Source organism: Mytilus edulis, chromosome 9 (genome assembly GCF_963676685.1).
Source record: "Mytilus edulis chromosome 9, xbMytEdul2.2, whole genome shotgun sequence".
Taxonomy (NCBI): domain Eukaryota; kingdom Metazoa; phylum Mollusca; class Bivalvia; order Mytilida; family Mytilidae; genus Mytilus; species Mytilus edulis.
This window is the reverse complement of record NC_092352.1, coordinates 25,175,198-25,202,368: the sequence shown is the minus strand read 5'-3', so window position 1 is coordinate 25,202,368 and position 27,171 is coordinate 25,175,198. Positions and strand designations below refer to the sequence as shown.

The following is a 27,171-nucleotide window of genomic DNA, read 5'->3' as shown; positions in this document are numbered from 1 at the left end:
ATAAGTAACAAAAAAAAAAACCCTAAACAATATGACAATGATACAAAGTCTAAAAACTTGGATTTAAAAAAAATCAATGTTTACAATTTTAAAATCATAGATTTACTCATACTTTTGATTTTAAAGTTTTAATACTGAAATTAAAGTTTTTCTCCAGACCTTAAACTGAAAGTACGAGTTTTTGCTCTGTTAAGTAGGTAGTAACTAAGTGCTTTTCTTGAACGTGTCTTAACAAAATTTAAGAATAGGACTCTTACTGATTTGTTCAATATGTTATGATAGTTTATTAATTTAGCTTTTTCTGTTTTGCAGGAGTGCAGAAATGTATGTTATACAATACTTCTATCGATAAGTGCCGTATCCTTTACATGAATTGTGAGGAAAGCAGTTAATATAAAGATAAAATGCCATGTAAAAAATACTTAGAAAGCTCTTATATGAATCGTGCTTGGGTAGTTTTGTATTTAGGAAGTCAATGGAAATTAATGGAATAAGTTCGTGTAAATACTATAGAATATTTATGAAAGTCCTCAGTAATTAAAACAATGACAGATTTTTGCTTCGGAAAGAAAACAGAAACGGCTGTTATGGCGTTTTTCGTGTCTTGTTCTGTATGCAATGTGCCATCTATTATTTGAAGCAGTAGGGTCATTGTCTGTCGAAGAAGAGCGTTGCGTAACATGTCAATGCTCGAATTGGTTTTAGTTAAATAATATCTTATTAGCCTTCTTATATCTGTTGCATTCACAATAACATTTCAAAACTTAACATACGCCATCACGAGTTGACCGTTATTATTTCACATATTAATTTTGTGTGTTTATTTTAATTGGCTTATGTTCGACCAATTCCCTATTTCCATTCTCTTTTTCCAATTGTCGTAACTACAATCCCGACCTATTTTTGCCCGACGTTGACCCAACGAATTCAACTAATATATACTGGGTTTGTACTTGCATAAGCAACACGACGGGTGCCACTCAAGAAGCAGGAGCTTTGCGTTTTGTATACTGCTGTTGGTCTTTTGGTCGTTTTCTTTATGTGCAATGGCGTTGTAAGTTTATTTCCATCCTCTCTAATATAATTTCATCAGAGAAAAATAACAGTCCTACGCAATGTATAAATTAGTGTTATGATAACTTTCGAAGACCGTTCTGTAGTTGTTTAACGACCTTGAACTTTGATAACTTTGCGGATATTTTTCTCATTGAAATGATCATATTGTTTGACAATACAATGCATTATAATTACAATTTCCTTAACTTTAATACTTACAGCTAGTATTCTGTGTTGTTCTTACAATAGGTATTACACTGGGCATCACTTCATAATGTAAGTCAACATACAATTAATAAATCTCATAGTTAAAGTGTGGGAAATGAATATATTCTCATAAAAGTTTGGCATTCGCATTAATTTTATAATGTCAAGTCAATTAAACAGTCATCGTTCTGTGTTTTTTGCTTGGAATTTCAATAACATTTATTTTGGAATTATTTAGGAGAAAATTGCTTATATATTCGAAAATGTAAAACCCTAAACTAACAAGATCGTCAGATATCTCAACAGAACTATGTACAAAAAGATAAAAAATAGCAGTTAGATATCAGACAAACAGACTATTTGAAATTAACCTTTCCTTTTAGTTTTGCCTACTTAATATACTAAAATTTAAAAAAATATTATTTTCAAAATGTGTGTTACTCTGCCTTTTGATGCATTATGCATACTAATGAACGTATTTATTTCTTAAAGTACAGAAAGAGAGACTGCAGATCAACATCAGCAACAGTGGACTCGTTATATTAACACGACTAATTTGAGAATGGAAGACTTAAGAAGGGCATGCTATCTTGTTGCTTTTATCCGTGGCATAAACAGCTGAATACAATGTCTTATTTAGAAAATGCGGTTTGATATAGAATTCAGATTTGTTTTTAAAGAGACACTTGCTGTAAAATTCACCAATTTGACTCAAATTCTCATATTAGATTTATAACAATGTAAAACATTTATACAAATTTTAAAAAGTCTAAAATAAACAATTAACAGTGCATGGACTCGATAATATGTAGCTTCGTGTCATGTGCATTTTAGTCTAGACGCCATCTAACTAACTATCGAGATGACCCCGAAAACAACCGACGGTCACATAACACGATATAATCATCAACATACATATAAATAGATATATTGACCTTTTACAAATGGATTTTTCCATGTCTGTTTAAGTTCAATTTTAAGGTTTAAAAAATTATTTTGACAGTGCGAGTTAAAATCACAAAAACACTGCACCCCAATTGTTAATGTATAATTGTTATCCTCTTGTAGCACCATACGTGTGCCTAAGTTGTAATAAATTATCTTGTCTTGTCTTGTCCAAACGAAAAATCTCTTATAAAATGGCAAATTATCAAAGCTCAAACACATTAAATTGATGGAAAACTAACTTGGTACAGGCATTTACTTATGTCGAAAAGGGTGGATAAAACCTGGTTTAAGCTAGCTAAACCTCACACTTTTATGACAGTCGCATCAAGTTTTTTGGTACCTTTATTTCATTAAAAATCATACTCGAAAAGAAATGTTCAAAAGTGAAAATTTTAGCCTGATTTTTATCGTAAGAGATATTTTTGCGTGAAAGGGTACATCGCAGATCGTTGGTATAATTTGGATATTTTCCGTTTTATCAGAGACTTTACGTTTTAATTTTTCCTCGGAGTTCTGTATTTTTTTTAATTTAACTTCGCATTTTATTTCTTACTTATTAAAACAGTGCAATTTTTCTACATCGGGAGAAAGGCTTTTCAAAGATTTGAATTACACATGATAGTAAATATGCTATTTTATTAGGTAAAATTGAGAATGGAAATGGGGAATGTGCCAAAGAGACAACAACCCGACCATAGAAAAAACAACAGCAGAAGGTCACCAACAGGTCTTCAATGTAGCGAGAAATTCCCGCACCCGGAGGCGTCCTTCAGCTGGCCCCTAATTAAATATGTACTAGGTGTACAGTAAAGTATATAAAGTATACTATGTGATGATGTAGAGTATTGATATTTATCATAACAAGTAAGGAGCTGTGGTATGAGTGCCAATAAGAAAACTAAGGTCGACTATATATGAATCACCGTGCATCCTTCAACATGGCGTAACATCATTATAGTTTGGCTTAGGTTTCGGTATGACAAAACCTGAAGCTAAACACAATAAACGAAAAACAAATTTCCTAGATAACAACATACGAAAATAGCTGAATTACAGGATCGTGTTATAAAGAATATGGAGGGTTGTCAATAACAAAAAAGCTGTAAACTAAAATAAATTTTGAAAGTGACTGACTCAACAGATCGACTTGAAATATAGACACATTCAGAATAAAAAACAAAACAATATTACAATCTAAATATAGGCGCAATTATTGTAGTAAATTGAAACTTTAGATATCTGATGTATTCCTGGACACAAATTATCAAAAGTACACATCTAGTGGAATTTAACGCAAAGACATTTAACACTCGAAGAAAAAGCATGTCCTTGTGCAACCACAAGTGTATTACATGTATGTATAACACTACATGAAAGTACACATTCGGTGATTAATCTCAATCGATGATGTAACTGTGGCGGAAAAGGAACAGCAATGTCACTACGACAATCTCAACACTTCTATGGCCATCTGTGACACAGATTTTCCGTAAAGATCAATTAAATCGTAAACACTTCGAAGGGATTTCTTCATCTTTATCAGTTGGAACGCACGGTTCAATATAATTACCCCTTAATCAGCAAACTTATATCAAGTAAATCATGCTAAAAGACACAAACATCAACTGGGAGATACATTCTCCATACATACAGACGCTGCTGGAATGTTGCAACATAGAAATGATCAGGTCAGGATTGGAAAGTTAAAATCATTCCTTTTGTCGATCACTTCCAAAAATTGGCGGGGATCTCAAGTGCTTCGGAATTGTAAGTAGATCCTTTTTTTTTTATACCTTTTTACAAGGTATAAAGATCAGCACATTGAGTTAAAACAATAAACACACGAAACAAACTTGTCAAGATAGTTTAAACAAGTGGGAATGTTATTTGAAAAAAGATGGATTCTCTCCTACTAAAGTGTCCTAATAAAGTTAGAATGTTATTATCTATTTCAATTGCCCGTTTTAGTATTTTCCCGTTGTAATATTGACACTTGTGCATACAATTTTAAGTGGTTGTATTTTTCTATTTTAATAATACCGCCTTCAAGAAAGTACCATTATATCAGAGTTATAACATTTAAATGTAGGTTGTCTTATTTCCTTATATAGCAACAAACTACATGCAATTCATTACCTATATCAATAAAACGATTCTATCGAACCAAAAATAGAGTCTTAATATTGTATATCCTGAAACCGCAGCAAAGCTAACGCATTACTTTGCAATTTTTTGCCAATTATTCTAACATCTGTAAATAAGAACGAGATGCAATTTGATTGGATAATTTCCTACCAATGTGTACTAATAAATAAACAATAACCGGCTGTAGGCTATATAACTTTTTATTATAATATACGATAAAATTGTTTCTAGAAGGTCTTGATGCTCTTTCGTCTGATTTTCAGCGTTTCCAAAGTTGTAATCATTAAATGTCTCATTTCAGATTATTTTGAATTGCTCTCTGATTTACCTCATCTATTTTTCAATATGTATCAATATTTAAATGATATTTTCAATTTTTATATTTGTAGATTTTCATTGAGTTGAACAAAAACTGTGTAGATTTGAATTGAGGTGAACAAAAAGTGTGTAGATTTGAATTGAGGTGAACAAAAATATAACAATACCTCAAAACACAATTTTGATATCAGTAAATGTTATTTAATACAATATTTTGGTTCGATTTTATAAAGAGCGATACTCTTTTAAACTTAATTGATTTCTTGTTTTATTTTGTTGCTGTTTACTTTTTTTACTCAACCCAATATCTCCTTCAATGCCTATTGATCGGGGGTGTAATATGTTATACCATTAAAATATATGGTGTTGAATAATATGGATTTGTCGTTTCGAAAGGCATTTTTCATCTCTAAAAATAAATGGTGAAATACTTACAATTCAAAAAGTCCAGATGGTCAAACATATATTAGCTTTTAGATTATCTAAAGGTCGGATGGATTTCTTGCTACATATATTGCAGTCAATACAAATCATTATTAAATTTCCAATAATACAGCCATCTTTGTTTGTTAGGATTTTTCACATACTCAAAATAGATTCGTAATGTATTATTTTAAAAATGTAGATGCTCACATTAAAAAAGTGAAAATAAATTTATAAATATAATGCGTCCTAAAACTTTTAAAGATTAATTTTCATTAAAAATGCTCAAAACATAATGTTGAAGCATGCCGAAAGGCCAAATGACATGTGCTGAAAAATGTTGTTTTACGACGGGAGATGAGTACGTGAGTAAATCTTACTAATATCTATAGGGATATGAGAAAGCATAAGGCGGTCATCACTTCACATCCTCTTCTGTCGACATCGCTTCACACGTTCTACTGTAGACATTACTTCACATGTTGTGTATTGTGTTCTATTATTTGTCTGTGTGTCTTTTTCTTTTTTAGCTATGGTGTTGTCAGCTTGTTTTCGATATATGAGTTTGACTGTTCCTCTAATATCTTTCACCCCTCTTCTACCGTCGACATCACTTCAAAAGTTCTACTGTCGACATCACTTCACACGTTCTACTTCGACATTACTTAACAAGTTCTACTATCGACATCTCTTCATAAGTTCTATCATTGAAATCACTTCGCACGTTTTAATGCCGACATCTTCTCACAGTTTCTACAGTTGAAATCACGTCACAAATTCTACAGTTGAAATCACTTCACACTTTCTACAGTTGAAATCACTTCACAAATTCTACAGTTGACATCACTTCACACGTTTTACTGTTGACATCACTGCCGTGTTTTACTGTCAACAATCCTTCAAAAGTTCTACTGTCGAAATCACTGCACAGGTTCTACTGACGACATCATCTCACATGTTCTACTGTCGACATCTCTTCACAAGTTCTATTCTTGACATTACATCACAAATTCTACAGATGACATCACTACCCACGTTTTACTGTCGATATCACCTTATAATTTCTGCAGTCGACATCAATTCACAAGTTCTTCCGTCGATATGACAGATTGATAATCTAATAATGTCTGAAGATTTCACACGACCGAAGCACATTTCTAGATTTACCTTCGACAAAAGCGCTCAAGGTCAAGTAATTGAAAACAAAGGATATATAAGAACCAAAAACAATTGAAGCTATTTGACAAAAAAAACCCCACTAAAATAAAAAAAAATCCGTCGAAGGCCAACTTTGCCTGAGGGAGTTGAAACCTTAGATTCTTTATAATTCAAAATGTATTCACTGACTATTTTAGAAAGGATTGTTATAAATCATTTCAATACCAAAATACTCCCCATCGTCCACCAGTAATTATTAACGGGTTTGCTCTCTTGATATTCTTTCTTGTGTCAAATGCTACCGGATTTGACGTATACCTAACATTTATAAACTACGATATCTTCCTATATCTATGTAGATCAAAGGTAAAAAGATTGTAATATTTTGCACAAATGAATACGTATGCTCACGGTAACAGATCAGCTGTTTGATTACAAGATATTTTATGAAATTTTTCGCATGCACTTTGGATATCATAAACTATGTTATGATGATGAAATTTTCGTTTTAGTCTTACAAAATTTAAAGTGGTATACAATAAAATGACATATTGAATTGATTTTGACTATTCAAATGGGGTCTTTAAGAAACACAATTTTGAATCAATGAACTTAAAACACTTGAAATATTTATTCAAAGAATTCGGTGACCCCATATAATTTTTATATTTCAATTAGAAAAAAATTGAAGTCGCTATAACACATCATTCGAGAAACAATTCAAAGGATATATGGTTTTTTATACATATTATATCATTATTATATTTTTTTTTACAGATATTCAATTTGTTATATTCAATAAGCTATGTATATATATATATATATATATATATATATAAATTTTTCTAATGCATTTCCATATGCTATGGTTGTTTTCATAATATTCGTGAGATCGCCCATTTGCATACCACATTCGATTTTAATAGAGACATATACTAAAAGTAAACACAAGTAAACAGTAACGAAGTCGAAATAACGATATGACAATGCACTGTTACGCCAAATTAATTTAACTTTATTCTGAGTGTACAAATTTAAGTACAACAATGAAAACAATAAAGATTCACTAATATGGATCGCTTGGTAAGTCTAACACACATATAACCGAAATGAAAAAGGTCAAGTTATTTATAATATCAGGTAATTTTAATGTTTTTGAAATATTGACCAAATTATAAAAGGTATGTTTTTTCAAAAATATATATATTAATATATTGTACAATTTCAAAGTAACATATGATTTAAAATATGAATTAACGGATAAATTGAACGAGTTTTACAGACTATCAAACATTTATCATCAGCCAAAATGTTTTAATGACAAACAAAACCTACTAAATAACGACTAAGACAACCAATATCGAGATTTTATATATAGAAAATAGACACATACACATATGACTTGCTTAAACAATTTTTAGCACAAACATCTTCCTTCTAATTTTGAGCAGTGGAATTACAAAATGTATAGTTTGGAAAAAGGACTTAACCGTATCATGAATTTTTGCATTGTTTGAAATAAAACTCAAGGGAGATAATCTGCTGATAAAGATATGCCGTTTTTTACATTTTTTTAAACTTAATATCTCGATCGGTACAGGAAGCCACAATCTTGTGCAATACTGAAAGTGAAATTAGTATGAGACCATTACAGAAAATAACCCTGTAAGTTATACATTTTGCTTCCGTTTGTTTAACATAGAAAACACTCATACATACTAATAGTTAACATAAGTCTAAACTCATTATTTGCAGTATATATAATAGTTTTAAAAGAGCTATTTTTTACAGTATAAATGCAATACCCATACTTATGTAATTATTGTTTTATGTTCTTTTTTTCGATTCAAAGAAAGATGTCATCAGGAACGGAAAATTACGAGCGTCTGAATGAACTTCTAACTCGTTTAGTATATCCAACGTGTGAAAAAATTCTGGACAACCATCTGCGAGCAAATAAAGTATCGATCTACCAATTTCTAGAAACAAACAAACATCGCATCGTACACTGTTTTCGTGTCAAATCGCCATGCTGTTCATTGCATGCTAACTGTACATACCCAATAAAGGCAACTCTGACCCAAAGGCAATGGAGCTTCTTGTATAAAGACGAAGAAAAAAATGTTTGCACGAAGCCAGTTTGTATTTGTAATGTTGTTACAACATGCAAAAAATTTCGGAATCTTAATCTGAATGTTATATGCTTCCTTATAATCGAATTCTCAATGTTAAATGGGTTGAACATGGAAGCATTGAAGAGACTGAATGTGTTCAATCAGGAGATGCAGGACATAAGAACAGGAATAGTTCCGTACAGTGAATTTCAGACCAAATGGAATACCACTACAGACAGTTTGATGGTCCTAGGTGTGACACAGCAGCAAATAGATAGAATAAAGAAAATAAGAGTAAACCGCACACCTACTCCTACTGCTTTGGATGACAGGGTAATATACTTTAAATATTTTCATCAAATTTGTGAATAAAAAAAGTTGAAAATATTTTGCCGTCGCAATTTTCAAAACCGTTATACAAATGAATTATAAAACCAAACATCATTCTTATCTGCTATGTTGTAATTATTCTGTGAGTATCCCAGATAAATACGATATTAAAAGAAGGACGAAAGAAACCAGAGGGACAGTCAAACTCATAAATCGAAAACAAACTGACAACGCCTGTGATGATTTCAACTTCACCATTTGGAACTCTTGGTTTAATAGCTTCCTTGTTAGCAGCAACCCTCTATCAAGAAAATCATGATAGGAAATATCGTATCAATTGGGAGATATATACCCCGTATGTAGGTGATGCTGGATGTTGCTACTTAGAAATGAAAAGTTCACAATTGGATAGCTGAAATCATCTCTTTTGTCGTAAAGTTTTGTTTTCAACCGACCTTCATTGTCAATTTCTAGATGTAAGTCAAGATATAAGGCCGACTTAACTGTATCTGTTGTATCCTTTATCTCTTGTTCGATGGGATAGAAAGAGAAAAGATACGAGTAAGAAATTGTCATCCTAATTCCTCTTGATATCTTTATGGAAGCTAGTTTAAAAATGAAATACTGAAACAAGACGTTCAACCCACATCTTTGACCACTGATCGTAGAGGCCGATTTAAAAAAAAAAAACTTTCATGATAGGCAGACACATTTTTTAAAGGTTTTTCTATTCCTTTTGGCCGAAGTTAGTAATGCAAATAAAGGTGGCTTTACTGAATGATGACTTCTAAAATTCAAGTGAAAAAAATAATTGGCATATTTCAATAGATAAGAGTTTAAATGATGTGCAGAAGAGTTTAACAACCTTCAGTGAAAAGGGCATCATGGAAGTTTTTCTTTCACTAATGCTACTTAACATCCATTATGTGAAATGTAGCATTGGTGTTTTAATCTAAAGAGTGTATAGAATACTGGAAAATCCAACCAGTCTAATTTGTAATGCAGTAATGATCATTTATACATCTTAAGCTGACTCAGACATCCCCTCTAGTGAGGATTCCACCTTCTTAATATGAGGGAATGATATATTGTTATTTAAAAAATGTGTTAGTAATAATATAAACCAGAAACCTTTGAAGTGCTAAGACAAATAGAGTCTGTTCTTTTATAAGTAGGTGATGTCTGCACTTTTACAAAATTTAGTAATTACTGCAAAAGATAACTTTTACTTATGAATATGATCAATGTTCTACACATCAAATATAATAATTACATGGTAATGATTTTGTTTAAACATGGATTTTTGTTTTGCCACTGTTCATTATAAAGTGAACTTTTAAAGTTTCAAACTAAGATTTAGTCGGGGGTAGATTCGGTGATTTTTCCTAACTTTTAACGTAACGTACGAGGTTTTGAACAAGGAAAAGGCAATTAAACCAATCCTCACCTTGAATGGGCATGTACGCAGTTTATGTTTATGACTCTATCTCTCAGATCAGTCAATACCTATCGGAATTTTCTTACCTTAAATTTCGAGAGTCACTGATGAGTCTATTCTGGACTGAACGCACGTCTGACGTACACAGCTATAATTCTGGTATATTTGATGAGTTTTTATTCTCATTAGAATGGTTAATAAATTTATCTATTTCATTTTTTGCAGGGTTGCAGATGTCCATGTTGTAAAATACTACTGATGGCACTAGTCGTATCCTTTGGTTATCATTCAAATGAATTTGGAGGAAAATGTCGAAAAATATAAAATATAATGTAAAAATTATACGTAGAAAGCACTTGTAAGTTTTCCATTATGGGCTGCTTTATTTTTCATAAGTGTGTGTAAATTGAATAAGTGTATATACTTATTTTTTTTATAAGAGTCATTGGAAATCAAGAGATGACAGTACAGAACGGAAATCGATAAATTATCTGGTACGAGAAATTTGTAGCAATTTTACGTACCCAAAGATTCATTCGTTCTTTATTTTACATGTTAACTTATTGCGACAAGCGTTACTGGTGAGTGTTTTGTAGACGAAACGCGCATCTGGCGTACACACTGATATCTTTCACGGTCTAATTGTGTTTTTTTTTATAATTCGGAATGAAAATGGGTTAAATGAATTAGTTTTAAAACTTTTTGTTGAAGCTGGAGTTATATTAAAAAAAACTTTCAACTAATGCTGTATTCTTTACAGATAATATAAAGTGTACAAACTATTAGACGGAATGTTTTATTGAGAATATTGGTTGCTATCTGTATGTAGTTTCCCTGTGACTATCATTTCATACAATTTGTTGATTATTTCCTTGACACATACAAAGGTATTGATCATTCTAGCCATACCTGTAGGAATCATTGTTGTACTTGTCCTGTACATTTAATGGTAAGTTAACAAACATTAATGAAAAGAGAAGCGGGGTACGTTCAGTAAGATCCCTACTAGGAACACATGATATATAAAGGTCAGCATGGAATATTTAACGGTAAACAAGCAGACCGCTCTCAGTTTTACAAAATATATTTACAATTTAGTCTTTTTTTGTGGATCGAATCAATCAACACATTATTCACCCTTATTTCACTCATAACAATTGTTTCTATTTAATAACTGAACACGCCTAGTAAATAAGTAATCCATCTCGAGCTAAGGTTTTAAATTCAAGTTCACATGAATACGGATTCACATGAGGTCGAATTATTCACTTACAAGCCAATAATACATTAGTGATGATGTTTTAGAGCTTATTTTGACAAAGTTAAACTAAACTTTCTACTCTTAACGAAATGTTAGTTCAAAATTCCGCTTTTATTTATACTTTAAACGAAAAGATTAGTATTTTTAGTGGAATATTTTGAAACATTTTTTACCTTCATTTACTTTTTGAATAATTCATCAATTATTTTGCATATGAAAGATTTTTTGTTCTTCTTTATTTTAGACAAAATTGCCGGTTATCAATTGCTTGAAGATAGTCAGACGTCATACATATATTCATATACAGATCTGGGATAATACAACTAGAAATGGATTGAAAAAAAAGAGAAAATTGATAGACATTGAAATATCCGACTGACAAAAATTAAAATAATTTATATTAAAAAATTAAGACAATGCTTTATCAATGACAAAAACATAAAATAAAAAAAAAAAAACCAAATAAATAAAAGTCAATCTAATCAAAATATTGATCTCTGATTTCGTTATACTGCATATGAGCGGTATAACGAAATCAGAGATCAATATTTTAATAAGATTGAATAAAAGTCAGCAAGATGAATAGTGCAATGATTATTTGTGGTAATCATATGTTATTCAAAAATGTGCAAGAAGTATATAGCAATATTTTTAGTTGTCAAAGATTCGTAATAATATATGCTTTGAATAAATTATTAAGTTTCATGATAATTTCTACTCTTTTGAACGTAAAATTTTTAAAGGTGTTGTATAAATAAAGTTAGTGCCGAAGCGCAGGGTACTGACCAATCAAAATAGGAATGACACCTTGTAAAAACAACTCTGATTCAAACATAGCCTTCTCTAAGCCTGACATCATCAGCATGATCGATCTTTTTTATATTGACAACATATATGTTACGTAGGAAGGACGTGATTTTAACAAATAATCGGCATTCAAATTGGAGTCAACTGTGATCCTCTTACCTATTTATTTATGTATATGATAGTTATCAAAGGTACCAGGATTATAATTTAGTACGCCAGACGCGCGTTTCGTCTACATAAAGATTCATCAGTGACGCTCAAATCAAAATATTTATAAAGCCAAACAAGTACAAAGTTGAAGAGCATTGAGGATCCAAAATTCCAAAAAGTTCTGCCAAATACGGCTTAGGTAATCTATGCCTGAGACAGACTCAGTGCCCACTATATATTAGAAATTAACACCCTGTATTTGTTGTCTCTGCATTTCCAACTAAAACTCCTTGAGGTAAAGTTGAACATCACGCTTTCCATAATAAGGGTTAAGCGCAAACACGATGAAGGGAATTCCAGAAGCACCGTGACGCGAACGAAAATCATATGATTATATATATACTAGAACACATTCGCAACACCCTCGGCTGAATAAAAGCTTCTTCGCCTTATTCTTAGCTTGGATTTTTAGTATTCTTTTTTGTCATCTGATAAAATCATGCAGATTATAAGGTGCATAGTTTTCTCTGCTTGCAAAATGTTTCTGTGTTTAATTCAGTCCTGTGTTTGAATCAGTCCTGGTTTTCCTACTGCAGTATGTCCTTCACTGTTTCCTGTTCTTTGTCATTTCATGTGTTCGGCATCTGGGGTGACCTTATCCCTTATTTTGTATTTAATTGTTTTTATATATTGCATTTTTATATTTGAGGATGAGAGAATGGGGTAATTAAGTGTGTGTTCGTATGTTTTATAACGGGGATGTGAACTTTCTGGTTGTAAAACACGTCACGGCCAGGATGGAAAACTGTGTATGAAAATTCTCACATAATAAAATAAATCATAGTGGTCCTAAGAAACTAATGTTTTGTTTCCCCGTTTCCAAACATATTCTTAGATGGAATTGGCTATTATTGTCAGGCTCTTTTTTGGTCATAAAGTTTTTTCAACTGTTTCGGTTCTTATTCTTGGCTTTAAAATATTCAGCTTTGAGCATTTCTGATGAAAGCGAATCTAGAAAAGCGCTTTGAACGCATACACTTTATACTCTGTTGTTTTCATTTTTAACAGCAGTGGGTTGATTCTCCTTCTGGTGGACTATCAGTCCCCGAGGGTATCATCAGCTTAGTATTCAGTTCTTCGTTACTGACGTGATTTATAACAAACATTGCTTGTTATAAATCAAATATGAGCATTTGAGTGAAATCGGTGAATATGATTTTGACAGCTAGTGCCCCTTTAAAATAGTGAAAAAGTTTCTAAAAATAATCATAAACCAATGCATATATTTTTTTATAAATGTATATGTTGTTGCGTCATAAATTTCCGTTTGGATTATATATAAACATAATAATGATGTGAATGACTCTGGGTTTTTTCGTTGTATGGCTTCACATGTGTGGCATTTTGAACTAGAAACATTATATTAAACGATTTATATCATAACCCCCCCCCCAAAAAAAAAAAAAAAACCAAAAAAAAAAACCACCCCCCAACAACAACCAAAAACAAAACAAAAATTTCCATTAAAGTCTGCTACTTACAATTGATTTACATTATTAAAACTGAATTATATCTGACAAAAACATATCAATTGTTGATTAAAGTCTGAATATAAATTTGAATCATCTAAGTTTTAGATCTATTACGTACATTTATACAAATGTTAAACTTCAACATGCCAAAGTTGCATGCACATTTCACTAAAATCTGTGACATTTACTTTTTGATCTAAAGTCCTTCGATATGGTCAGCATTTAGTGTTTTATACTTTTCTGAGCTACTATTGGTAATAACAACGGTAGACGTCATCTGAACTAAATACACAACAATTCGACGTGAAACATAAATATACAGTCAGTACAATTATACTCTTCGATTTTGTGTGAACATACGTACGTATATATGAGAGAATGTCAAATATAATGGATGTCAATGCATTCTATTATTATGTGACAATGTTATTTGTTTTAAAGAGTTGAAGCACTTAATGTTTATAATTAAAACTTAATTTCATTACATTTAAAATAAACTATTCAGATATAAGATATTTGTTAAGTTTGTGTGCATTCAACGATTCGTTGATCTTATTGAGAAACAATAATCACGATTCATAAGGCTTGACTAATAGTACATGTCATAATAAAGTAAAATGGAGAGTTTCGAAACATAGATTTAAAACAAAAATAAAACAAAAAGTAAGTATACATTATATATTTTAAGTTATAATTCTGCCGATTGTTGCGCCTGTCCAAAGTCAGGACCCTCTGGCCTGTCAAGTCTTGTATAATATTTAATTTTAATTAGTTTATTTATATATTTCAGAGTTTAGTATGACGTCCATTATCACTAAACTAGTAATCATTTTTGTTTACGGGCCAGCTGGAGCACGCTTCCGAGTGCGGGATTTTGTCGCTGTGTTGAAGACCCATAGGTGGCCTTCGGCTGTTTTCTGCTCCTTGGTCGGGTTGTTGTCTCTTTTTGACACATTCCCCATTTCCTTTCTCAATTTTATTACTATGAGTTTTTTCGGAATACTTAGGGTTTTTTATCCCAGGAATAGATTTTCGTAGCTGTAAATTTTAGAAATATTTGGTCTCCAGTGTTACTCACGGAGTATTTATATACTGCTACTAGTAATTTCGTCGTAAATAGTACTAATATGTATTCTGAATTTCAGACTTTGTTAAAGACCCATTGGTATTCTTCGGCTGTTTTCTTCTCTTTGGTCGGGTTGTTGTCCTTTTGACACATTCCAAATTTCCATTCTTAATTTGATGTTATCACATATACATTCTCTATAACTATTACTTTACAGATTCAAAGATGGCTACACAACGTGACAATTACCTTCGTATAAATAATCTCTTCCACAAAATTGCCGAACCAACAATTGATAAACTGATGGAAAATTATCTCCACAGAACAAACCAGTCGTTGGAGAAATTTCTCAACAATACAAATATCAAGCATACAATTATGCATTTGTACTGGAACGACAAAGAGTGCTGTGAAAATGTGAAAGACTGCACCAAATCCAAAAACCGTCCAATCAGCCGTGACAAGCTTGATGCTTATTATGATTACGGTTACAAGATAAACTCGCATTGTAATGTTCACCCATGTCTATGTCACATTATTGCCAAGCGCATTATGTCTCCAGATCTGGAGATGCCACAACTTGCCTTCTTATTTCGGCAATTCGAAATTTTGAACGCAGACATATTAGAATCTGTCGATATCATTCTAAAAGTCCATACAAAGTTGAAGCTTGACTACACAGACCAACGTATAAGAGCAAATGACTTTGAAAAGATGTGGGCTACCTTATCACCAAATCTCCAGAAGTTAGGAGCAACACAGCATGACATTGGCTTGGTCAGAATTAGCACAATTGAAGACTCAAAGATAAAGCAGATCGATATGACAAGTCCACAAGTATGTTGGTATAAATCTTTATATACTTGTAAAAGCCATAAAATGTTTCAAAAGACGAAATTCACTCATCCGAATATAGTAATACCCATTCGAAATCTTGTTATTTATGGTGCGTTTTTTGTGTGTTCATGCTTCGAGAGAGACTGTCATAGTTAATGTTATAGGTGCTTTTCAAATTTTATCATCGTTTAAGATATAGTTGACTCAATGTATTCAAATGACAAACTTACAAAAAATATGTTCAGCAAGCTTAAACGACAAAAGAAAGGGGGGAAGGGGAGGTGGTAATTTTGACTGTCACTGGAAAAAAATGGTATTTTTGAGTGTAGAGACTTAAAGTCCTCGTTCTGACCGAACGTGTCTAAAAATGTCCACACATCCAAGCCATACTTGAAAAGGTTAAAATGGCGGTCAAAAGAAAACCAACGTAACAATATTTCTTTTTTTCCAATCAATCTTGGGAAATGCTTAATTTTAGGTTTCTTCTCTGCATGAAATCAGGGACTGTCTTTATTCTAATCCCTTCGTGCACAAAATTAAAAATATCTGAAATAACCTAAAGCAAATTAAAATACACAAACAAACAGAGGAAAAAGATATAAAAAAAACAACAATATAAGTTCAAAAAACACAGTCAGCCAATACTATTTTAAACCTGAGTGGTAATAATTCGCATTCACAATCATTGTTCAACAGTTACATTAATCAACATGAAACTTCAGTGTTGTTACAAGTAAAAGGATGGTTAATCAATGTTGTTTGCCTGAGGGGCAGATATAGAATTTTAGCATATATTATCACAGTTTGGGAACGAAGCTGTACAGTTTTTAATAATTTGGTCATTCGAGATACTGGCAAGCGGGGCTCCGACATTTGCAAAATAACAAGTTGCTTGATGATATCTTTGACGAACTTGGTCAGAAAGAGGACTTTAAGTCTCTAATGTTACTATATAACGTTTCTGCTTTGGTAGCTAAAACATTCTTTATGTAAATATTAACCAATAAAGTAATGAGAAATATATATGCATCCAAACGTTTTCCTTAGAATAGTGGAGGTGGAGCTTCGTGTAAAACGATTCACCAGGTGCGATCAAAAATTTCAAATAAAACATCGAAAAGCCAATCGTTGCTACCAGAATTTTCACATGTACCCTTTCTGATATATAGTCTTACCTTTCTGAAAGTTTCAAAGCCATTGTTTCAGTAGAAATATAAATATATTCATTTTCTCCATGTCGGATATTTTATTGACTGTACAATCGCTTGCCAGTTTGCTGTACAATCACTTGGAGCTTTACTGTTCAACGTTTGGCCAACCAGACTACTCTGAAAGGAGGGTTATCTACTTTTGGACTATTTCAAATCTCAGTCTATTCCTGAAATTTATTCTCCATACTTTTGATTTTTCAACCCTGTATGCTAACATTGCCCATGTGAAATTTTAAGACTGTGTGCTTGAATCATCCATTTGTGTTAAGCATGCGCAGTTCATAAAACACTGATAACTTGTACAAAATATCTGTACAAATTATAATTTGTACAACATTACAACTTGTACACAACATATACATTGAACGACAATTATATGTGACGTATACATTTTTCTGACGTCAGACACGCGAATCAATGAATGCGTGTGTAGATAGATGTTTTTTGTGTTCTGTTTTATTGTTCCTTTTACAATTGTTACACGAGGATGACTGCTGTACCAATATTTTGACTATTTTATTTATTATGTCTGTGTAGTTCATGCATCTTTGTAAATATAACGGATTTGCTGAGACCGTCATAAAATTGGGAGGTTTAGCGCTTTAAAACCAGGTTTAATCCACAATTTTCTACATTTGAAAATGCCTGTACCAAGTCAAGAATAATATGACAGTTCTTGTCCATTCGTTTTTGATGTTTTGTCATTTGATTTTGCCATGTGATTATAGACTTTCCGATTAGATTTTCCTGTGAGTTCAGTATTTTTGTGATTTAACTTTTTACCTTATGATGACTTCCCGGTCCAGCTAGCAAGCAAACTAGTCAAAGGTATTACCATTACCTACACACACATTGCATTTTACTGTAATAGTTTCTAGTGGCATATGACTAATTATAACTCTCTAGTGGACGTGTCAAGGTGTTCCGTGGTTTGGATCCCCCATTTTTCAGAAAGACTGGATCCTCACCGTGTCTGATATGGTCCATGATAGTATTAACTATTAAATGATGATCCTATCATTCAATTGTGTTTTTTTTTATAGTTTTTCTTGTGTTGTGCTAGTTTTGGGGAGAAATGAGCGCACACAGACATGTTTAAACCCGCCAAAATCTTTATGTACCTGTTCCAAGCCAAGAGCCCGTAGTTCAGTGGTTGTCGTTGGTTCATGTCTGTCATATAGAATTAAATTCAAAACAGTGTGGCTGTGGCCATTGATTGACACATTAAATTCATCCATTGACTGGGACAATTTAGGTGAACGTTTGTATGTAACGACCACTTCTCACTATGTACTTTTTAAAGACACTTAAACTATGGGGTCACCAAAGGTTCTCAACACCTTAATAAAGTAATTCGAAAAATTAATCAGAAATAACGCGATGTTTTGACTTATATCAATTATATAAATCAAAACATAAAGGTTATTCCTGATTAATTTTTCGAATTATTTTATAATTAAAGGCGTTAAGAAACCTTTGGTGACCCCACAGTTTAAATGTCTATCGTAGGTACGTCGTGAACAGTGGTCGTTACAGACAAACGTTCACGTAAATTGTCCCAGTCAATGGATGAATTTAATGTGTCAATCAATGGCCACAGCCACACTGTTTTGAATTTCATTCTATGTTTTTCGTAAATTGTTTTATTATAAATTAGGCCGCCAGTTTTCGAAATGTATTGTTTCTTATTTTTCATGTCGGGACCTTTTACAGCCGACTATAATTGCTTAAATCTATTTATTTTTTAACTTTGACAATCATGTCACATCTCGTTATTTTTATATTGAAGATATAAATGTGGTTTGATATAATGTTGTTCTCACTAAAAAAAAAACCCAACTGTTTCGTTCGTTCATCGGATGTTATAGTTAGGAATATTGAGTGTTCCTGGAGCGTGCCACTGATCAAAAAGGATTTTGTGTTTTCTCTGTCTTTCAGATAACAAGTCCTCTCCCATCCTTGATAAAATTTAATTTTACGGGAAATTCTAATATGACCTGCTTCTTTGGCTTTATGAATAAACCCATGCTCTAAATCCAATATTTTTATTTTGCACATGCGAGGATTATTTTCATTTTTATTTTAGATTAGTGATTTCTTAGCATATTTTGTACTATCCTTTTTATTTTGTCTTGTATAGTTACTCAGTGGTTGTTTGGTTATGTGTTACATATTTGTTTTTCGTTCATTTTTTGTACATAAATTAGGCTGTTAATTATCTTGTTAAATTGTTATTTCGGGCCTTTTATAGCTGACTATGCGGTATGGGCTTTGCTCATTGTTGACGGCCGTACGGTGACCTATAGTTGTTAATTTCTGTGTCATTTTGGTCTGTTGTGGAGAGTTGTTTCTTTGGCAATCATACACATCTTCTTTTTTATTTATTATACAAAGTATGTTTTTTTCTCTGATATAGTCACTTTAAAAGGGTTCCTTGATAGAATCTTAATTGTCAAAATGACTGGTTTTGTGCATATTTTCATTTCAAATACCATAGGTGAATATAATAGGACAGACAAGGAATAACCACTGCAATGTATATGCAATGCACATTTAATAAATTAGGCCAACCGATTGTATAGGAAAGCTCCAAGTGATTGTACAGGAAGGCTCCGAGTGATTGTACCGTCAATAAAAATATCCGACATGGAGAAAATGAATATATTTAGATTTCTACTGGGACAATGGCTTTGAAACTTTCAGACAGGTAAGACTATATATCAGAAAGGGTACATGAGAAAATTCTGGTAGCTACGATGGGTTTTTCGGTGTTTTATTGAACATTTTTTATTGATCGCTGTTGTAAGACAGTTTGATCGGTTTACACGGAGCTCCACCATTCTAAGGAAAACGTTTGGATGCATATATTTTTCTCATTACTTTATTGGTTAATATTTACATAAAGAATGTTTTAGCTACCAAAACGTGAAACGGAAACGTTATACATGTATAGTAACATTAGAGTTCGTCAAAGTTATCATCATGCAACTTGTTAATTTGCAAATGTCGGAGCCCCGCTTAACAGTCTCCCGAATGGCCAAATTATTAGAAACTCGTACAGTTCCGTTCCCACACTATATACTAGTATATTATCATCGCAGTAATTTGTACCATTTTTTCCAACATCTCTTATATGTTTTATTTTTATTTTTTAGAGAAGATGTACAGAACTGACGTTGATCACCATCAATCTTATTGTTGTATCCTTTCACAATAGTTTTCTGGACATTTCATCAATTTTATAGATAGTTATTATCGTTCAGGTTAGACAAGGACCTCAGTGGCCGAGACTTATACGTTGTTAAACTTCTGTAATCACTATCCAGTCAACACTGAGGTTGCGAATTCGTACCATGTGTGCACTCGACAATTGACTAGAATATTAAGTTTTCCTATCGGTTCGAACTCACAACTCAAGTGTTGACTGGCTAGTGATAACAGTAGTAGAACTACTTAGACCACTTGGCCACCGAGGACCCTCCACCAAGAAGAACTGACCGCCACGAAATAGCAGAATAGTTTTGAAAGTGGCGTTAAAAACTAATCAGATCTATAAATAAATCAAGCAAGTTAAACATATTTACACCTACAAATATAGAAATAAGAAAAATTATAAATAAGTTGCCATACTTATGATGATATGAAGTCTCCTTTTTTGCAAAATGGATGGATTGTCCTTTTTTTAAGTACACAAAATTACTAAATATTTATGAAAAAGTATCAAATTGTAAAGATAATCTAACGTTTCATTTGTATCTGAAAGGATAATCTAAAATTGTTGACTGATAACTTTATTCGCCTTTTAAACGTCGCTAAGTAAAATACAAGTGCGTAGACTAAACGAAAATATAAAATGTCAGAAACAATACAGAATCAAACGATGAAGAACAGGCGCGAAAAACAGTAAAAACAACACAAAATACATTGATTGTCAGAAGTCATTAGAACGTTCACAAGTTGACAAATTAAAACTAGTTTATTACACTTCCTTGATGTTGAACTACAGATATTAGTTTTACTAGTTGCTGTTATTGCCTTAGTGATTACCATTGCAGTTTATACTTTCTAAAAGGTACACTTACTTGTAGATTTATCTGTATTAAGGTAGCACAATACAATGATTTTTTCAATCCCCAATCAGACAACTTTAAACTGATGTAATTCATTTCATCCTTCTTTATATTTTATAAATGAGGTACCAAAAGAAAGAAGAAAAATTAATCTTTCAAATTGTGATAATTACATAATGACATAATTAATTATTATGTAATAAGTTGCTATATTGTGGTGACCACACTGAAATGAATTTAGTATCTTTGTTGTTCATAGCATCCCAAAATATTTTATAGATTCTTGTACAACACAGCTTGACCTCCAAAACCGTGTCTCAGATTTCCAAAAACATCAATAGAACAAATTTTATACCCAAATGAATTTAGTGGTGTCTTATGAATTGATGTTGCAAACTTCATTGAAGATTTATGAGAGAATGAAATACAATAGGAAAAATCTGAGCCAAATTTTTGGAGGTCAAACTGTGTTGTAAGAGATTCTATAAAATATTTTGGGATGCTATGAATAACAAAGAAGCTAAATTCATTCAAGTATGGACATCACAATATGGCAACTAATTACATAACAATTAATTATGTAATAATTATTTCTTAATGAAATTATCACAATTTAAAAGATTAATCTTTCTTCTTTCTTTTGGCACCTCATTTATAAAATTTAAAGAAAGATAAATGGAATTGCATCAGTTTAAAGATGTCTGATTTGGGATGAAAAATCTTTGTATTGTGCTACCTTAACTTTAATAAATTGTATTTTTGTCAAAAATTGAAAGTATTTCCCCTTTGTTGGCGTGTGATAAAAATCAAGTACTAGCATGTCACAATGTTGTTCTACTATTATGCATATCGATAATTATTGCATCTGAAATGTTGCCCTTTAGTTATAAATGTAAAGTTTCTCCCCGACAAATGACATAATTTAAAAAAAAATTATAAACAGAAAAGAACACAAATTAAGCATGTAATTGGTTATACTTAAACGAAGAATTTTAACATAATGTGGTTATTTATCTTGCAGAACCAGGACAAGAGTACGGTGAACAGACAGAGAGTATGAAGAAACAAACCGAGGGAAATAATGACAATGACATTAATCCTATTCCAATGACGTGTTTCTATGTTTTACAAGATTAACATCAAACATCCATTTAATAATGCATGGAACTATCCATGTTTTTCTCCTAATCGAATAGCTTTATTTTCATGAAACGACATGATTTAAATGACATCTTGATTTACAATGTTCATCTCATATCGCTGTCATTTGCTTTTTAATGTTTATTATATGTATTCAAATTTTTAGCAGATAAATTTTTTAAACTGAAATTGAATGTAGATTCTCTTTTTACATAAAAATATAGTTTTAAATTTATTTCATCATGATATAGAAAAGAATTGTCTCTTGAAGAAGTGCTAGTATAAGCATACAATGAAAGGATATATGTCAATATGCATTCTGTGAGAACTGGATGACAAAAATATTTCCCTCTTTACATTTCGATCTTTTGAGATAAAAAAAAATCCGCCAATAACATAGACTTATTTAAAATTAAACATAAACAGGATAGGTGGTAATGTTTTTACTGAAAAGACCTTTCACATGCCGATTTTCTTCATTTTATACACCAAATCTAGCTAGCGGTTTCAACTTTTCATGTATTTATTTCGATATGCTGATATCATCCACTGATATACCACCTCCTGCTATACTGCATCTCAATATACTAGGACAGCATTTTGATAAATTACATGCTGCTATCACATCATCTTCTGATATACCAAATAAAACCTTCTGCTAAAGATTATGTCAATATACTATAGTACTGCCCTCTTACATAGCACATACTGATATGACTCCCTTTCATATACTTCTTTAACCACATGACTATAATCAAGTACCACCTTCTGCTATACCGCATGCCAATATACTAGTACCGCCCCTTAATATAGCAAATGCCGACACTACTCTATCTGATATATCTCATGATATTAACCAACCATGTGCTATACAGCATTTCAATCTACTAGCAGCGCCCTTGAGTAAATTACATACAGATATAACTCCATCTGATATATCTCATGATATTAACCTTCTCTTTGCTATACACCATGCCTATAAAGAAGAACCACATTCTGCTATACATTATGTCAATAAAATAGTACCACCTTTCAATATATCACATATTAAAAGCAGATATGGTATGATTGTCAATGAGCCAACTCTCCACAAGTGACATAGACAACTAAAGACTGACTAACACGAACCCCACCAAATTTGGGTGTGCAACAATTTACAAAGAGTTCACACTGTACCTGGATATACTCAGTGGTTTGAAAGCAAATAAAATTGAACATTTGTTTGTCTTTTTCGTATGTTATAAAAACGGCACATAATCCCTTTTTGAAATAATGGGTTGCAGCTTTGAGGCTGTATCATATGTGTGTTTACATTCTTTGTTCCTATAGTTACAATTTGGGATTACAATTATGTTTATTATGTATCGAGAAAGAAAATGTTGAGGGCATGTTTATGTTTTTTTTGGAGAAAAATATCAATGAGAGGTTTAATTTTAAAAGAAAATCAAGAGATTTTGGGACTCAGTGCAAATATCACAGTAACTATTTTTGATATGTCCAAAAACAATATACATGAACAAAATGTAATACCTGCTAAATGTTTATATTTATGTCAATTGTGTTCCTTTTAATTGATTTTAGCAGCAGGTCTATAACTGCATGCACTAGGAAACAATCAGTCGTATGGTGATCTTACATGATCAGTTGTGTCTGATATTTGACAGGAAGTTCTGAACAGCAGAAGTGAGATTGTGAAAATCCAATGCCACCAGAGATCCGACAACTGTGACCATCACAACTGCTGCTGTCAATCTCATGACTTTTGAAGACAACCTTGGATCTGGAGCACTGCTAAAACGTCGTCGATATCTAGACGTGTTCTTCTTGTCAATTTTGATTCCTTCTATAACTTTATTGATATCAAAAGGCTCAATGCAATTACAATGACAGTTGTCAACAGTCTTGTTTTCTGTAATATGGAAAACAACATTTCATGTGATAAATATGAATCACGTGGATGAAGAGCAAACATTCATTGTAAATGCTGATAAATTTACTTTTGCTATGACTAATTTATTCTAAAAATAATATTTTTTATGCTAATTTAATGGGGAGGCATATTGTCTAACATTTAAATAATTAAATGATTTAAGTAAATGTTACATATTTGTTTTGTTTATTCTTAATTATATTTGTATATAATAGCAGCCGTCTAATTATTTAAATTTTATACTAGTAAAAATATTATATCTCATTTAAACCATGAATTTCATACGATATATGAAGACAACCAGCAAAGATTTTTACAAATACCCGCAAGAAAATCTACTTATTTAAATTGTGATCCTCTTTAGTATATACTTTTTAGCTACTTTCTTGTCCGCCAACAGCACACGTCCAGCAAACCCATATATATTTAAGGTAATTGAATGCAACAATGGGCGAAAAAAATGTCTTCGCAAAAAGACTTTAGCGACAATCCAAAAAAAATAAATCATCGTCTGATGATGGAAATGGCTTTATATAAACTCCTTTTCATTTCGCTCTGAAAATGGGGCCATATATACATGATTAAAGAATCAAAAATGAAAATTTTTCAAATACACATCAGGTTAACAGATATGCAAAGCTAAAAAATGCAAGAAAATCAAAATAAGAAATAAACCTGAATTACAAAAAGGTATAATACAAGAGCATGCATATGCCAATCCTGATTGTACAGATACACCGGCACTTGAGCATGTTGAGACTTTGGTGGCAAATGATTCCAAAATTTTTTCACTATATTCACTCCCTAATGATTTAATCAGCACAAGACATTGCACTGTATTGACCTCTAAAGCTTAAAAGGAAGGGAAAATGAAATCGGGCATTTTATAGAAAAAACATGCCAAAACATCAGAAAACAATTTTCTGATAGAAGAGACAATTGAATCATTGGTTTTTGGTGAACCAAGTGCTGCAGGTTTTGTTTAATAACTTATACATGTTCACTAGTATATATCTTTATAGGACCATTTAAAACACGTCTCTCGGTGCGGGAGTTTCTCTCACATTATTGAATACCAATTTGTGCTGTGGCCTTTTGTGGATTGTTGCTGCTTATAATCCTGGTACCTTTGATAACTATTGACACATACCTCATTTCTATTATCAATTATATGTGTTTATATATTTAAAAATTGAAATTCCAAGACTCTTGTCTACTTCAATAATAATGATTGAGTAAATGTTGAAAGGCTTACATTTTTTTTGTAAAGCAAATTGTTACACTCTATCACTATGTTTTTTTAACTATTCAACATCAATTGATTTAAGATGTGGATATGGGTGGCCAACTCTCCATCCAAGTAATTATTTGTAAAAGTTAACAATGTTAATCATTATAGGTCAAAGTAAAGTTTTAAAGCGGACACTTGGCTCACACCGTGGCAGAACAGCATTCTATAAAAGGCCAAAAAAATTTAACGTGAAAAATCTCCAATACATCCTGAAATACAGAAAGTTATGATAATCATTAACCAAAAAAAAAACTCAAGGAGACTTTATGTTCTCACTCCTTGTCAATCTGTCAGTCCAGTAAATTATTCTTGTCACAATTTTTTTTCTTCTATTATATTTGATAAATAGTTAAACCATGACAAGTTACACTTATCAAGTTTAAATTTTGATATGGTTGGATATTTTATTTGCCGGGGTTATTTGAATTAGAAAATCAACAAAGACTTTGTAACCTCAGGGAGTAAAAATTGATCAATATAAAAGTTAAGAATGACTTTAGATTTAACAAACCTTGAACCAAGAAAAAAATCATCGGGCAGGATATCGCAGAGGAAATCTATAAAGATGGAAGTACTTTTACTTTCTAGCAATGTGAACAGAAGTGAAAAAACTTTACAAAAATATTTCGTGACACATCACAACCAAAAGAGTGGAACTGATGTGAAAAAGTGCACCTATTTTAGTGAAATCGAAGAAGTTTATGGGTACAAAGCAAACGTTAACCCTGTCTTCACAATGAGCACTGCCATCAGCTGAATCTCCAACTTGCGAGGATACAAATAGTGATGTATGGTCTTCAAATGAAAGAAGTTTTTCGTCAGAAGGAGGTATAAGAAACCAAGTAATTAAGAAGAAGGCAAGTGATTCAGCAGATTAAACAATGAACTAGGGAAAGAAGGTAAAAAAAAAAAGTTCTAATGTATTTGGAGACCAGAAGAACAGAAATCAAGGAACAACATAAGGCAAAAAAATCTAAAACGATTCCTAAAGTCATCAAGTGTGTATTGGGGAATACAAATCAACATAATTTTCCACCCTGGCTATGTTTCGATGCCAAGCATGATATAACAGAGAAAACTAACTTTCTTTTTGAGAAACTTTTGTGAATCTGATAAAGCCTATCAAAGCTTTCATCATCGGTTTGTGATATCAAGTCCTGTAGTAAAAGATATACATCTGCCATTTTTGTTATGATTTCAAGGAAAAAGTAAAATCACAAAATTACTTAACTGCGAAGAAAATTCAAAACGGAAAGTCCCTAATCAAATAGCAAACTCAAATGATAAAACACATCAACCGAATGGACAACAACTTGCATATTCCCGACTTGGTACACGCATTTCCTACTGTAGAAAATGGTGGATTGAACCTGGTTTTATAGCGCTAAACCTCTCACTTGTATGACAGTCGCATCAAATTCCGTTATATTAACAACAATGTGTGAACAAAACAGACACAATCGGTAACATAGTCAAAATATGGTTACAGTCTAAAAACCCCGTTTACACCACCAAATAATTGAATTAAATCGATCTTAAAAAGACCACTTTGCGTTTACATTGCTCACACAACATCGATCGCGATCGATCTTGTTTAATCTAGTGAGTTTACACTTAAACATAAAAAAAAACCAGTCTGACCTTAATCTTTTTGTATCTAAATATAAAATTCATCAAAAAAAAAAAAAGATCGCGATCGAACTAAGCGTTTACACCAAAAAAAAAATCGATCTTTTTAA

General features: G+C 31.9%; 1 protein-coding gene and 2 long non-coding RNA genes across 3 annotated transcripts; all 3 read left to right on the top strand.

The window, feature by feature from the left end:
• The first annotated feature begins 311 nt into the window (after positions 1-311).
• Positions 312-2,637, top strand: LOC139490282 (uncharacterized). The gene is made up of 3 exons (XR_011656263.1): positions 312-357; positions 1,278-1,332; positions 1,756-2,637. It is a non-coding gene; the product is annotated as an uncharacterized lncRNA (long non-coding RNA).
• Positions 2,638-8,071: 5,434 nt separating this feature from the next.
• LOC139490280 (uncharacterized) lies at positions 8,072-12,232 on the top strand. The gene is made up of 4 exons (XR_011656262.1): positions 8,072-8,702; positions 10,363-10,407; positions 11,025-11,086; positions 11,643-12,232. It is a non-coding gene; the product is annotated as an uncharacterized lncRNA (long non-coding RNA).
• Positions 12,233-14,468: 2,236 nt separating this feature from the next.
• On the top strand, positions 14,469-22,373 carry LOC139487882 (uncharacterized). Its single transcript, XM_071273048.1, has 5 exons — positions 14,469-14,550; positions 15,171-15,790; positions 20,157-20,201; positions 21,008-21,073; positions 22,093-22,373. The coding sequence occupies exons 2-4, from the start codon at positions 15,179-15,181 to the stop codon at positions 21,068-21,070; spliced, it is 720 nt and encodes a 239-aa protein (XP_071129149.1). The 5' UTR covers positions 14,469-14,550; positions 15,171-15,178; the 3' UTR covers positions 21,071-21,073; positions 22,093-22,373.
• The last annotated feature ends 4,798 nt before the right edge of the window (positions 22,374-27,171 follow it).